This window comes from Mustela nigripes, chromosome 16, assembly GCF_022355385.1.
Source record: "Mustela nigripes isolate SB6536 chromosome 16, MUSNIG.SB6536, whole genome shotgun sequence".
NCBI lineage: Eukaryota > Metazoa > Chordata > Mammalia > Carnivora > Mustelidae > Mustela > Mustela nigripes.
Genome location: NC_081572.1, coordinates 14,575,113 through 14,588,292, shown reverse-complemented (window position 1 = coordinate 14,588,292; position 13,180 = coordinate 14,575,113). Strand labels below are relative to the sequence as shown.

General features: G+C 42.4%; 1 protein-coding gene across 1 annotated transcript in view; it reads left to right on the top strand.

The window, feature by feature from the left end:
• Positions 1 to 155: 155 nt before the first annotated feature.
• The window catches only part of DDX42 (DEAD-box helicase 42), a 40,677-nt gene continuing 27,652 nt past the window's right edge, over positions 156 to 13,180 (top strand). The window contains exons 1-2 of the mRNA XM_059380497.1: positions 156 to 637; positions 12,524 to 12,760. Coding sequence (XP_059236480.1) covers positions 12,540 to 12,760 — 221 coding nt within the window. The 5' untranslated portion in view covers positions 156 to 637; positions 12,524 to 12,539. The remainder of the gene's footprint in view (positions 638 to 12,523; positions 12,761 to 13,180) is intronic.

The following is a 13,180-nucleotide window of genomic DNA, read 5'->3' as shown; positions in this document are numbered from 1 at the left end:
CAGCTGGGAAAATTACATAATCCTGGCCTCTTGGCCGGAACTGTCCACATCGATCCCAGCCCTCTCCACTAGGGTTCAGTCAAGTTATCATCACTCTAAACTGGTGCTCCGGAAGCTAAAAGTGGCCATGCTCTGCGAGACCACGTGGCCAGAGGCATGCGGAGAAATGCTGCCTAGGTCGTATTTGCAAAGGACCAGAGTTTAGGGAGTCCACAATTTTATGTATATGTGGCTTCCGCCCAAGCCCCTTTCTTGGGATTTCTAGGCGGCTGTCATTGCTACGCTTTCTTCACCTAGGCCGACCTCCTGGGCTACGAGCACACCCCAACAGCAGTGTCCGCTGAGTGAGTGGTCTGTGAGGCGTTATGGAGCTTTAAGGTCCGGAGCCCGCTGCACCTTCCGGGAGCCGTAGCCCCAGGCCCCGCCCTTCGGCCCGCGCTCTCTGCACTGCGCATGTCAGCTTTGCGTTCCCCTCCCCCCCGGTCAGCAACGGGCCGAGAAGCGGCGGCGGCGGCGGCGGCGAAGGGGGCGGAGAGGAAGGAGCGCGGCGGACGCTGCCTGGACCGCGCGTACTCTGGCCGTGGGATTCTCTCCGCGTCGGCGGTAGTATCAGCTGCCGCTGCAGCGACAGCGGCAGGTCTGTGCGACGTGGGCGTGGGCTCGGGGTCGCTACCCCTTGGGGCCAATGGAAGCAACTGCGGGGCCTAGCGAGGACCAGGGAACCTCGGCCTCGCTTAACAAAAGAGCCTGCGGAGCCTCGGGGCACGGGCGGCGCAGGGGGCCGGGAGGGGTGGGTGTGCGAGGCAGAGGCCTCCAAGGGTCCTACCCAGCCTCGTCGCCCTCCCACGACTCCCGCTTCTCCCGTAACTCTCATTGTGGCCCAGTTGGCGGCTTTCCGGAGGCGGCGCCCGCCCGCCCTGCTATGAAAGGGATTTGCAGGGTGCCGGGCTCCGAGTAGGGATATCCATAAGGAGGGTTCTGACCGAAGTCGGCAGCATTTGGCAGATGCAAGCCTCCAAATCAGGGGACCCGAGAGGTAAAAGTTGCCCAATCGAAAGACGGTATAAACGTAGTCAGTGATCTTTGTGCAACCTTGAGTACATCCCTGTTGTCGCACAAACTTTTTGCGGCCTATTTAAGAGCCTATCTGATGCGGGTAAATAATTTATATGGAGTTGCAAGCATACGCACCAGTAATATAAGGAGGAACTGTTGTGCTGGTCGAGAGTTTTGGGGAATTACAGCTTTCCACATCACCTTAGTGAAGCATTCCCTCTTTCCTCCTCACTCCTTTGGGTGGCCATTCAGTTTCCTTTGGCTGTATATTGTATTCTGTAAATGATGTTTCTGTGTGTATTCTCCATACGCACACCCTAGAGCTTCCAAAAGGTAGAGTTTATGTCTTAATCTGCTCTAACTTTTCAGAGCCAAGCCCAGTTCTGGCACATAGGAGGTGAGCAATAAGTATTTTATACAAAAATTAACTTTTTAAGATTTTCAGCGATGGTGGAAAAAAAGAAGCATGTTGTATTTTCTTTTACCTAGAAGGGGCATTATATGGTCTGATCTACAGTTCATTCGAGGAATTTTTTTTGTTGAGGTCTGCTGTGTGCCTGTTCCCCAGCACCTTCTATGTCTGTGACCCCTGCCCTCCTGAAACTTACTTTCTTTTTGGGGAAAGAGATAATAAATTATACTGTGTGTTAGAAGGTGATTACCGACTTAGGTTTAGAAAAAAAAAAAAAAGAGGGATGGGAAGGTATTGCATTTTTAAATAGGGCAGGTAGGGTGGTATTTACAGACCAGCTGATATTTAAGCAGCCTAGAACGGGGTGAGGGAGTGAACCCACCAAGTATCAGGGAAAAGGAACAGTCCAGGCAGAAGGAACAGTGAGTGTAAAGACCTTGAAAAGGACAGTGGCCTGTTAAGAGGTATTGAAGAGCAGTGTGCTTTGGAGCATTGTGAGCAAAGGAGGAGGAGTAGGAGATAAGGTCAGGGAAGACCTGGGGGCGGGAACTCCAGAACAACCAGGAACTTTTAGGCTATTAGGAGGATTTCTCTTTATCTCTGCGCGAGGCTTTGAGCAGAGGAATGGGAAGATCTGACTTACGTTGTAATGATTTAGTGTAATTCATGGAAGAGTGCATTTGTTTTTATTTTAGATTTGTCAAATTCATAGAACCATCTTAGTTTCTTTAAGCTAACAGAGAGGAAAGAGATGCTTCCAGAATAAGTAGCCAGAATTTATTTGTATTTGGCTTTAGAAGAAAATGAAGTAATTCTGCGGTTGTGTACAGATTCTCATTAAAGAGCTGCCCAGTGTATAGTGTCTGAGATGTTTTCAAGGCAGATGAATAGATGCTAATCAGCTACCACCAGGACTTCCTATTCCAGAAACACAACTGATAAAGTAACATGGTTTTATAATCAGTTGTTTTGTAGTCCACTATTTTTAAAGGCATTAAGATCGTAGCTTATTTTCTACTATTGCCCAAAACATAAACTCTAGACAAATAATCTTTCTTATGTTCCATGTTTATTCTGTCTTTGCTTATTCTTCCTAGCCTTTGCTGTTTCTAGCTTTCTTCTGAAACTGTTTTCTTTCTTCATACTTCTCTAATTAGCTTGCATCTCCTGTGCCTAGCCTGGGGTTCTAGTTCTCTTATAAAGCCATCCCTACTTGTCAGCTCTTAATGATCTCGGACATCTTCAGTGTCATGTGGCACGTATGTGTGGGATCCGAGAGTTGAAAGAGATAAGTCTAGCTTGATACTCTCCATTTACTGGTGGAGAAACAGATTTTTGGAGAAATAATAATGGTAACTATGACGGCTAATACGTATTATGCACTTCTTTGTGCCTTGCACTTCTGTGTGCTAACCTTTCTTCTAAGTGTAATTTTGTAATTTCAGTTTTTTACACTCACCCTGTCAAGTAGGTGACATTCTTACCATCTCACTAGAGAAACCAAGTAACTTCCTGGGGTTCACAACAGGTTAGTGGCAAGGCTAGAGTTTGAACGTAGCCTCGCTCCGTAGTCTGTGATACTTTACTGTGCTGTTATGATTTTCTGCTAAATCATAGCATTTCAGTGCCTAGAACCATACCGAGTGGGACTTTATGCTAGCTCCTTGGCCAAGTCATAAATCTCCTTGGGACTCTTGCATACTGAATAAACAACGAGTACATACTGTGGAAAACAAAAGAGATTAAAAAAATAAGTCTGCTTCTTTACCTGTGAAACCTATAACTTAGAGTTGGAAAGAGGAAATTAGAACACAGATAGTAATGATGAAGTGTTGGGTGTTTTTTGTTGTTGTTGTTGTTTTTTAATTTTTATTTATTTATTTGAGAGAGAGACAGTGAGAGAGAGCATGAGCGAGGAGAAGGTCAGAGGGAGAAGCAGACTCCCCATGGAGCTGGGAGCCCGATGTGGGACTCGAACCCGGAACTCTGGGATCATGACCTGGGCCGAAGGCAGTTGTCCAACCAACTGAGCCAGCCACGTGTCCCAGTGTTGCATGTTTTAAGACTAGAAAGAGAGTTTCAGAAATGAGCTACCACTTCTCCGGGGCATCATTCATGTCATAGTTCTAGGAGTTAGGCTTTCAAGGATAGGACTTTGGTAGATAGGTATAGTGAGAGATTGGTGGGAAAGGAATTCCGGTTATGGGAAGAGCGTTTACCAAAGTGCGTGGTTTTCTTGAAACACCAATGCGTGTGGGGAAACCCTGGGAGATAGGAATGGTGAAGTGTGTAGTGTTGGCACAGTGGAGAGTCTCATTCCAGCTTGATTGACCAAGTGGAGAACTGTTGAATTAAAGGGTATGACAGAGTGAGAAATGAGCTGCAGGAAGATTTGGGGCCAGGATCTGAAGGACCTGGAAGAAGGTTGTTGCTGAGCATACGAACGCTCACCACCCTTGGGTGTGACTTTCCCTACTTCCACAGTATTAACAAACCAAAAGAGGTGGAAATTTGTTTTCTCTTTTGCTACTTATGTTTGGCTATTACTTCATTATTTTGTGCTTTACCACATAGAGTCACTTCTCAGAGATGATGAAATATTTGCTGGTTTAGATGCAGCCTCTAGAAGTACATCAGCATGACTTTTCCGATAAAACAGACATTCTTAGGGGTGCTTGGGTGGCTCAGTCAGACAGGGATCTGCCTTTGGCTCAGGTCATGATCTCTGAGTCCAGTAGGAAGTCTGCCTCTCCCTCTTTCCCTCCTCCTCCCCACTCAGGCGCATGCATGCTTTGGCACTCGCGCGTGCTCTCTCAAAGATTTTATTTATTTGAGAGAGAGCTCACGTGAGGTGAGGGGCAGAGGGAGAAGCAAACCCCCCACTGAGCAGGGAGCCGGATGCGGGGCTCCATCTGGGACTCTGGGATCATGACCTGAGCCAAAGGCAGATGCTTAACCAACTGAACTACCCAGGTGCTCCAATAAATGAAATCTTTTTAAAAGGGCGGGGCATTCTTAAAACAGTAGAGTTGAGGGGGTGGAGTGTTACTTGTCAAATGTCAAATACCAAATTTCAGTCACTGCAGAGAGGCCTTACTTGTATTCTTTCTCTCTGTTAATAGCTTACCTCTTCTTGCTTGTCTTTTTCTGTTTTTGCCTTTGTTTTGGTAGCACTTTTAGTACCTGAGATTATGATTTGTTTTTTCTCCTGGACCAGGCTGAACTGAACTCTCTGAGGGCTGGGGCTGTGTCTGATTGTGTTACTCTATCCAAAGCGCCTAGAACAGTACCTGGCAAAATAGGCACTCAGTACATTTTGAATCATTGGTCACTCTGGTAATGGTATAGTGGCTGGAGAGTGGACTTGTTAGGAAATTATTTCTATAATGGAAATGGAAGTGGGAAGGAGAGGTGTCGCTCATAGTGTTGATACCTAAGAAAGTAGTTAGTGATCAGTATAAAACAATGTTATTATTAAGACCAAACTGGGGGGTGGGGGTGGCTGGATGGCTCAGTGGGTTAAAGCCTCTGCCTTTGGTTCAGGTCATGATCCCAGAGTCCTGGGATCGAGCCCCGCTCTCTGCTCAGCAGGGAGCCTGCCTCCTCCTCTCTCTCTCTGCCTGCCTCTCTGCCTACTTGTGACCTCTGTCCATCAGATAGATAAATAAAGTCTTAAAAACAAAAACAAAAAAACTTAGGTTGTTCGCTTTCTTTCTTTCTTTATTTTTTTTAAAAAGATTTTATTTATTTATTTATTTATTTGAGGGAGAAAGAGCATGAGAGGGGAGAGGTCAGGGAGAAGCTGACACCCCGCCGAGCAAGGAGTCAGATGCGGGACTCGATCCTGGGATTCCAGGATAATGACCTGAGCCAAAGGCAGTTATTTAACCAGCTGAGCCACCCAGGTGCCCCAGGTTGTTCTCTTTAAAGTATATGGTATCGAAATTTTGTTCATGTTTCTGTTACAAAGCTAATTCTCTTCAAATTAGAAATTTTAAAATGCAATCTTTTAAAGAGAAAAGGTAGTTGAATTTTTACAAATATGTTTGCATCTCAGAGCAGAGACTGAGGTCTAGACATCATTCTTCCCTCATAAAGTGGATGAAATAGCAGTGGGAAAACAGTGCAAATGGCTCTAATTCTTTAATTTTCATAATTTTTTGTTGTTTTTAAAATATACATACAAAACTGTCTTAAGTGTATAGTTCAGTGACATTGATTTTGTACACATTGTTGCGTTGCCATAACCACTGTAGCGTTCACAGAATTCTTTACCTTGTAAAACTGAACCTGTGTACCCATTAAATAATAACTCTCCATTCCTCTGCACCCCCAGGCCATGACAACCCATTCTTCTTTCTTTCTCTGAGTTTAACTGTTTTACCTCATGTAAGTGGAATTGTACGCTATTTGTCCTTTTTGACCGGCTTAATTCCTTAACATGATGCCCTCAAGTTTCATTCATGTTGTAGCATGTGTCAGAATTTCCTTCATTTTTAAGGCTGCATAATATTGTTGGGGTGTGTGTGTATAATAGTTTACTCATCCATCATGGACACTTAGGTTGCTTCTGTATTTTGGCTGTTGTGAATAGCACTGCTGAGATCATGGCTCAGCTCTCCCTGCTTTCAGTTATTTCGGGTGTATACCCAGATATGGAATTGCTGGGTCCTATGGTAGGTCTTTTTCATTTCTTCTTTTTTTGGGTCAGAGAACACAAGTAGAGGGAATGGCAGTCAGAGGGAGAAGCAGGCTCTCTGTTGAGCTGGGAGCCGGGTGTAGAACTCAATCCCAGGACCTTGAGATCATGATCTGAGCTGAAGGCAGACGCCTGACCTACTGAGCCACCCAGGTGTCCCTCATATGGTAGTTCTGTGATTAATTTTTTGAAGACCCGCCTTACTATACTGTTTTCCATAGTGGCTGAGCCATTTTAAATTCCCACCAGCATTATTCAGGGTTCCAGGTTCTCCACATCCTTGGCAACATTTGTTTTTTTCTGTTGTGTTGTTTTTTTTGTTCGTTTTTGGTTTTTTTAGTAGTCCTCCTAATGAGTGAGGAGCTGTAGTTTTCGTGTACATTTCCCTAATGATGAGTGATGTCCAGCACCTTTTCATATGCTTATTGGCCATTTATATATCTTTGGAGAAATGTCTGTTCAGGTACTTTGCCTATTTTTAAATGGATCGTTTGAGATTTTTTTGGTTGTTTGGTATTTTTCAGGAAGTCTGTGAACTTCACCTGGGTGTGGAAGCCATGCGGTGATTTTATAAGCACTGAAGTTAGTTGTTGTTTTTGCCTTTTCTTGTCAATATGAGAAGTGATTATGGAGGCAGAGGTGAAATTTCAGAGCTGTTTGATAGGAGTTTGCCAGCTTGGTAGGAAAGGTGTAGCAGGCATATTATTGTTATCTAAGAGAAGGCTTAGAAGCACGCACATGGCTAAGACCAAATAAAGGGAGCTTTGAGAAGACCCATAAATAGCAGGAATATAGCTAGTTTTTTAATATGCTCACTATATTTCTTTTTTGATAAACTGTTTACTGGATGTCTCATCTCCAAACAATGATTGCTTAGAGAATGCAAATTAACTTTAGTAGCCTAAACAGAGAAGGGGTGGTCATCCTTATTATTATTATTTTTTATTTTTTATTATTTTTTTAAGCATACAACCATAGGGTTGCCTGGGTGGCTTAGTTGGTTAAGCCACTGCCTTTGGCTCAGGTCATGATCCCAGGGTCCTGGGATCGAGTCCTACATCAGGCTCCTTGCTCAGCAAGGAGCCTGCTTCTCTCGTTGCCTCTGCCTGCTTGTGTGTACTCTCTCTCACTGACAAATAAATGAATAAATAAAATCTTCTAAACATACAACCATAAAGATTAGGTTGGCTCTCTTTTGCTTGTTATATCAGTTATAATCCCCCAAACCTCTGTGATGGTCAAGGGTCTGTAGCCATGCACATACATAGTATAGCGTACATAGTCCAGTAGGAAGGATTATTGTCAAGAGTAAAGAATTAATGGTGCAGTGAGGATGATAGGCTTAGATTTCATGAGGAAGGCTGGATGGCAAGGTTTATAATAATGGAAGATGATGGCTTTCACAAATACTGTGGTGAATTTTGAAAAGCCTGAGTGCATGATATTTATTCATCCAACAAAAAACGTTTGATTCCTATACTCACAATAGGTTCAAAGGATTCAGTGCTGGACAGAACACACAAAGGCCCTGGCCTCATGGAGCTAGCATTCTAGTCAGTGTGGTATTATGGAAAGTGCAGTTGTTTGGCCTGGCTAGAGGCAGTAGATTAGCGAAAATGGGCAGTGTGTTCTAGATCAACTAGTGAAGGCTCGAGGATTCTAAAGTGTTTGATCTTTTGGGTGACCCATTTCTCAGAAGAGTAAAGAAAAAGGTTTTGTGTATTTTGGATCTTGTTCCCTCTGAAAGCCATTGACTCTTACCTGCCTAAAATCACACTACCTGCCTATTTGTAGCAGAAAGTAAACTTTTAACACCAAGTATGTGATTTGGTGCTTTTGTAATTTGAGGCCTCTGATTTTATTAGGTCTAATTTATGTCTATGCCCATCCTTTTCTCCTATCCAGTATCTTATTTTCTTCAGTGTCCTCCTCAGGACCTCTGTCTTAGGATTTGCCTTTCATCCTACATCTTCAGTTTTTGTATCTCTGTTGGCTTTTCCTCTTTAGCATATAAACATGCTTATGTTTCCTTTCTTTCCTTTTTTATTTTTTAAAAGATTTTATTTATTTATTTATTTATTTAAAGATTTTATTTATTTATTTGACAGAGATCACAAGCAGGCAGAGAGAGAGGAGGAAACCGCTCCCTGCTGAGCAGAGAGCCTGATTCAGGGCTCGATCCTGGGATCATGACCCAAGCTGAAGGCCGAGGCTTTAACCCACTGAGCCACCCCGGTGCCCCTAAAGATTTTATTTATTTATTTGACAGAGAGCGAGCCAGAGAGCACAATTTGTGGGGAAGGGGATGGCAGAGGGAGAGGGAGAAGCAGACTCCCCTGCTGAGGAGGGAGCCCAATGTGGGACTTGGTCCCAGGACCCTGGGATCATGATCTGAGCCAAAGGCAGATGCTTAACCAGACTGACTGAATTACCCAGGTGCCCGGCTTCTTTCTTAACAAACAAAATCCTAGTCAGCATCTCACTCTTTCAGTCCTATCGTTGGTATAAAGCTTAGAAAGTAATCTTTACTCCTTGTGACCTAGTCTTACTGTCTACCACTTACCGGTCACTCCTCAACCCTGCCCCTACTATTCCTTTGAAACTCTTGCCCTGATGACTTCCTGGTTGCATATCCCAACAGAGACAGTTTAAGTTCTGCTCTTCCGGCATCTCTTTAGTTTTTAACTTCGGACAATTCTTTCTGCCTATAAAACTTGCCGCACCTTCTGTGCCACTATTCCCCACTGTTCTCCCTCCCTCCTCTCCTTCTCAGGTGGCCGTGTGAGCTTCTCTTTCCCTGCCCATTCCTAAGGATTACGTACTCTAACATTTTGTCCTGCTCGTTTTCTCACTCTCTGTGCCCTCTCTCTGCCGGCTTATCTACCCCAGAAACCTCAGATGCAGGTGCGTTATATCAAATCTACAGCTCCATCACAGACCCTTCTCTGCACTTATAGACCCACCCTGGCATCTTTCCTTGGCTCTTCCATCTCATGTTCTAACCCGTTTATCTGGGCCCTGCCTGTCTTTCTGAACATGTGTTCTAGAACTTTCCTAGATGTCCTGCTGAACTCTAGCTGCATGGCGCTATTTCTAGTTCTCTTTGGTGATACTTTTCTTCAGTCGAAAATGCCCTCCTTTCACACTTCTATCCTGGTCCAATACCTCTTCAGATTTTAAAACTGAAAACTGTGTCATCTCCAGAAAAACTGTCTTCCCAACTCATCCTGGGTTCATACCCCTTTCCTGGGCCACCATTGAGCACATTCGGTGCAATACCTCTGCCACAGCATATTGTGTTGGTTTTTTAGCTGTTTTTAAACCACACCTTGAACCCCTTCAGAATGGGACTGTATTTTTTAGTATATAAGTGCCCAGCTCCTAATACGTCTGATAGTCCTCAGCAAGCTTTCAGCAAACCACTGAGTTCTCCTGCTAGGAGATTGTTCATGTGATTCTTAAAATCTACCCAAACTTAAAGGGTGTTTTTCCATTGTTCTTTGTCTATCTTCTGATTTCTATGGCTTATTTATTAGCCCCTCATGATACTTTATATACACTAGGAAAAATATTTAAATTCAGATTCATCATTTTTGTTGTTTAGGAGCAGCTGTTGTAAAGTCAGGTTCACACATTGGTTAAGCAATACTACCAGATGCTAGAGTTTTCTTGCTTGTAAATGTTCTTACTAAATCTTACCTCATTAGAATCATGTTGATTCTCTTTAAGGGATTCTTGAAGAAAGCAGGAGATGGTCTTAAATTCAAGCAAACTAGTACTTACTAAGTACTTATTTTAACCACGTGAAACTTTAATGGAAGGTCCAAAATGATTAAGGACATCTTCCCCCACCCCCAAAGACATTCCCTACCTGTAACTATGGGCGAAGATTGACTCAGCATAAATGAGTTTTAGTATTAAGTAGACTGAACTAAATGCTGCATGATAACAGTTGAAACACAACCTGTAAGGTATATATGGGGAGGGGCACAGAACCAGAAAAGTAGAGCATGTTCACCGTTTTCCAACAATGTTGTAGTGTGAAAAGCAGCTTTGGGAACTCTTTTCCCCATTGGCTTCAGAATCCATTATAAACACATTGTTCTTTTTAATGGTGAACCTTAATACAAGGAAGAAAGTAAAAATGAAATAACTGCTATTAACATTCTGATAAACAGCTTTCCAGATCTGTGTGTCTAACCATACTGTTATATTGAATGACATTGAATCATGCCACCCACCTGGTTTTATGCCCTTTTATTCAGTGTGTATAGGGCACTTCTCCATAAACGGAAATAGTAGTTAAGATTTTAAAACTTAGACTGCATAGTCCCTTCGGTTAAGCAATTACATTTTGCAAAGTGATTCTCTCAAGCCCTACCTTGGGCTCCCTGCTGAGCCAGGAGCCGCCTCCTCCCTCTCTCTGCCTCTGCCCTACTTGTGCCCTCACACACTCTTGTCTCTCACTTGCTCTCATATACATAGAATCTTTTTATATTTTTAAGTAAAATCTTTTAAAAAAAGAAAAAGAAAATTGATCCTAAAGAAGTAACTACGGGTATGTGCAAAGATTCAGCTATGTGATATGTTTCACAACATTATAAAACGGTAGTGGAGGGGGGCGCCTGGGCATCTCAGTTGAGTGTCCCGACTTTGGAGTTTGGCTCAGGTCATGATCACAGGGTCCTGAGAGCAAGCCCTGTGTAGGGTTCCGCATTCAGTATGGAGTCTGCTTGAGATTCTCTCTCCTTCTGCCCACCTCCCCACTTGTGCTCTCTCTAGCTCTCGAAAATATTTTTTTAAAAAACGCTTTAGGGGCACCTGGGTGGCTCATTTGGTTGGGCGTCTGCTTTTGGCTCAGGTCGTGGTCCCGGGGTCCTGGGATCGAGCCCGGCATCTGTCTCCCTGCTTGGCGGGGAGTCTGCTTCTCCCTCTGCCCCCCACCCCCCTTCTCTCTGTCAAAAATAAAAAAAATAAAATCTTTGGGGGAAAAAAACCTTTAAAAAATAAAAATAGTGGTGGAGAAATGTATTTGTTGACATTTAAAGATGTTTATAGTGTATCATTAGGTGAAGAAATTGGTAACTAAAACAATACATATAGTATGGTTTCAGTTTTGTTTTTAAATTTGTGTATACACATAGTGTAGAAGAAATAACAACAGATACCAAAATTATATATCTAGGAGAGGAAATTTCAAGTAGTTTTAAATTTTGTTGCTTTTTGCTCTATTAAACTTTTTTTTTTTTCTATTAAACTTAGGTAGCTTGTGTCATTAAAAAGGGTTTTTTGGGGCCAAGACTAGTAAGTATTGTTTTTAAAATGATTTGATCAGTGCTCAGGAAATTTCTTTGCACTTTTTAACCATAGTCTGAGTACTTTAGGCAACATGAATCATTTTTTCTTCCTGGCTAGTGTTCTAGTGGGCATTTTCCAATAAACACACAGCTTGTGAGTACCCTTCAGAGACAATTGCATAGATACTGTCTACAAATAACTGATCTTTCAGATTTTGATTCTTTCATTCTTCTGGTTTCATTACCAAAGGATAATCTTTCATTTTGGGACAGTTTTGCTAATAGCACCTCAGTCTCTGTGACAGCAAACACTACATTATATTGTAGTTGTAGGTTTTTATTTGAGGGAGGGCGTTTGGTCATCTATTTTCCTGGTAGACTATAATATAAACTTCTTGGGAACAAATATTAAGAGATTAAGTCTTTTCATCTTCGTATCTTTAGTTGCCTGACAGAAGCCTAGCACTCATCAGATCCTCAAAATATTTGTTGTCTTTTGAGTATTTTTGGTGGCTTAAAGATGTTAAATTCACAGTCAAATCCTTTTGAAGGAGGTGATGTTAAATACTACACTCCTGTTTAGATTGTGATCCTAAAAAATGAGTAATTCTTCAGTGTTTTTAGAAAATTTGACTGTTCTTTTGGGGTTGGCATATCACATAGCTGAAGTACAAAGTTAAGTAGTTTTTTGTTTTTGAGTGTTTTCTTAGGATTTATTATTTTAGAGAGAGAGTGCATAGAAGTGTGGGGAGGGCAGAGGAGGAGGAAGAGACAGTCCTCAAGCAGACTGCACTGAGTACAGAGCCTGACGTGGGACTCAATCCCAGGACCCTGAGATCATCAGACTAAGAGACGGACACTCAAAACACCTGAGCCACCCAGGTGCCCCCCAAATTAAATAGTTTTGAGAGGCAAAGGTTTAAAATGAATTGTAGGCAGAAGTTGGAAGAGACATAAAAAATTTACTTTATTCATAAAGTTAAATTTATTATTAGTGTATTTTTAAAATATACACTAATTAAAGTTAAATTTATTCTTAGTGTATTTTTTTCCTTATAGATCAGCCATTGACACCATGAACTGGAATAAAGGTGGCCCTGGAACCAAAAGGGGATTTGGCTTTGGAGGTTTTGCTATTAGCGCTGGAAAGAAGGAGGAACCCAAACTCCCACAGCAGTCCCACAGTGCCTTTGGGGCAACCAGCTCTTCTTCTGGATTTGGAAAGTCAGCTCCACCACAGCTCCCTTCTTTCTACAAAATTGGATCTAAACGGGCCAACTTTGATGAAGAAAATGCGTAAGTGGTAATTCTGGTAGTTTAGCCAAGGGTGGACTTTGAGATACTCACTCATTCTATCAACAGAAATTGAGGTAAAGAAACCATTTGTTTCCTGAATAATAATATGATTTCTTTAATTTCTTATCTCACTGAATTATATTGTCCCTAATAATAAGTTAAATAATAAGTTAAATTGTTGAGTTTATTCATTTGTAAGGAACATAATGCTTGTGTGCTTGCTTACTTCTTTCCTTGTTCCAGAAAAAGATATGAGGCTATTGAAACCTAAATATGACTGAAGAGTTTTATTTTATTTTATTTTTAAAGATTTTATTTATTTATTTGACAGACCGAGATCACAAGAAGGCAGAGAGGCAGGCAGAGAGAGAGAGGAAGCAGGCTCCCTGAGAGCAGAGAGCCCAATGTGGGGCTCGATCC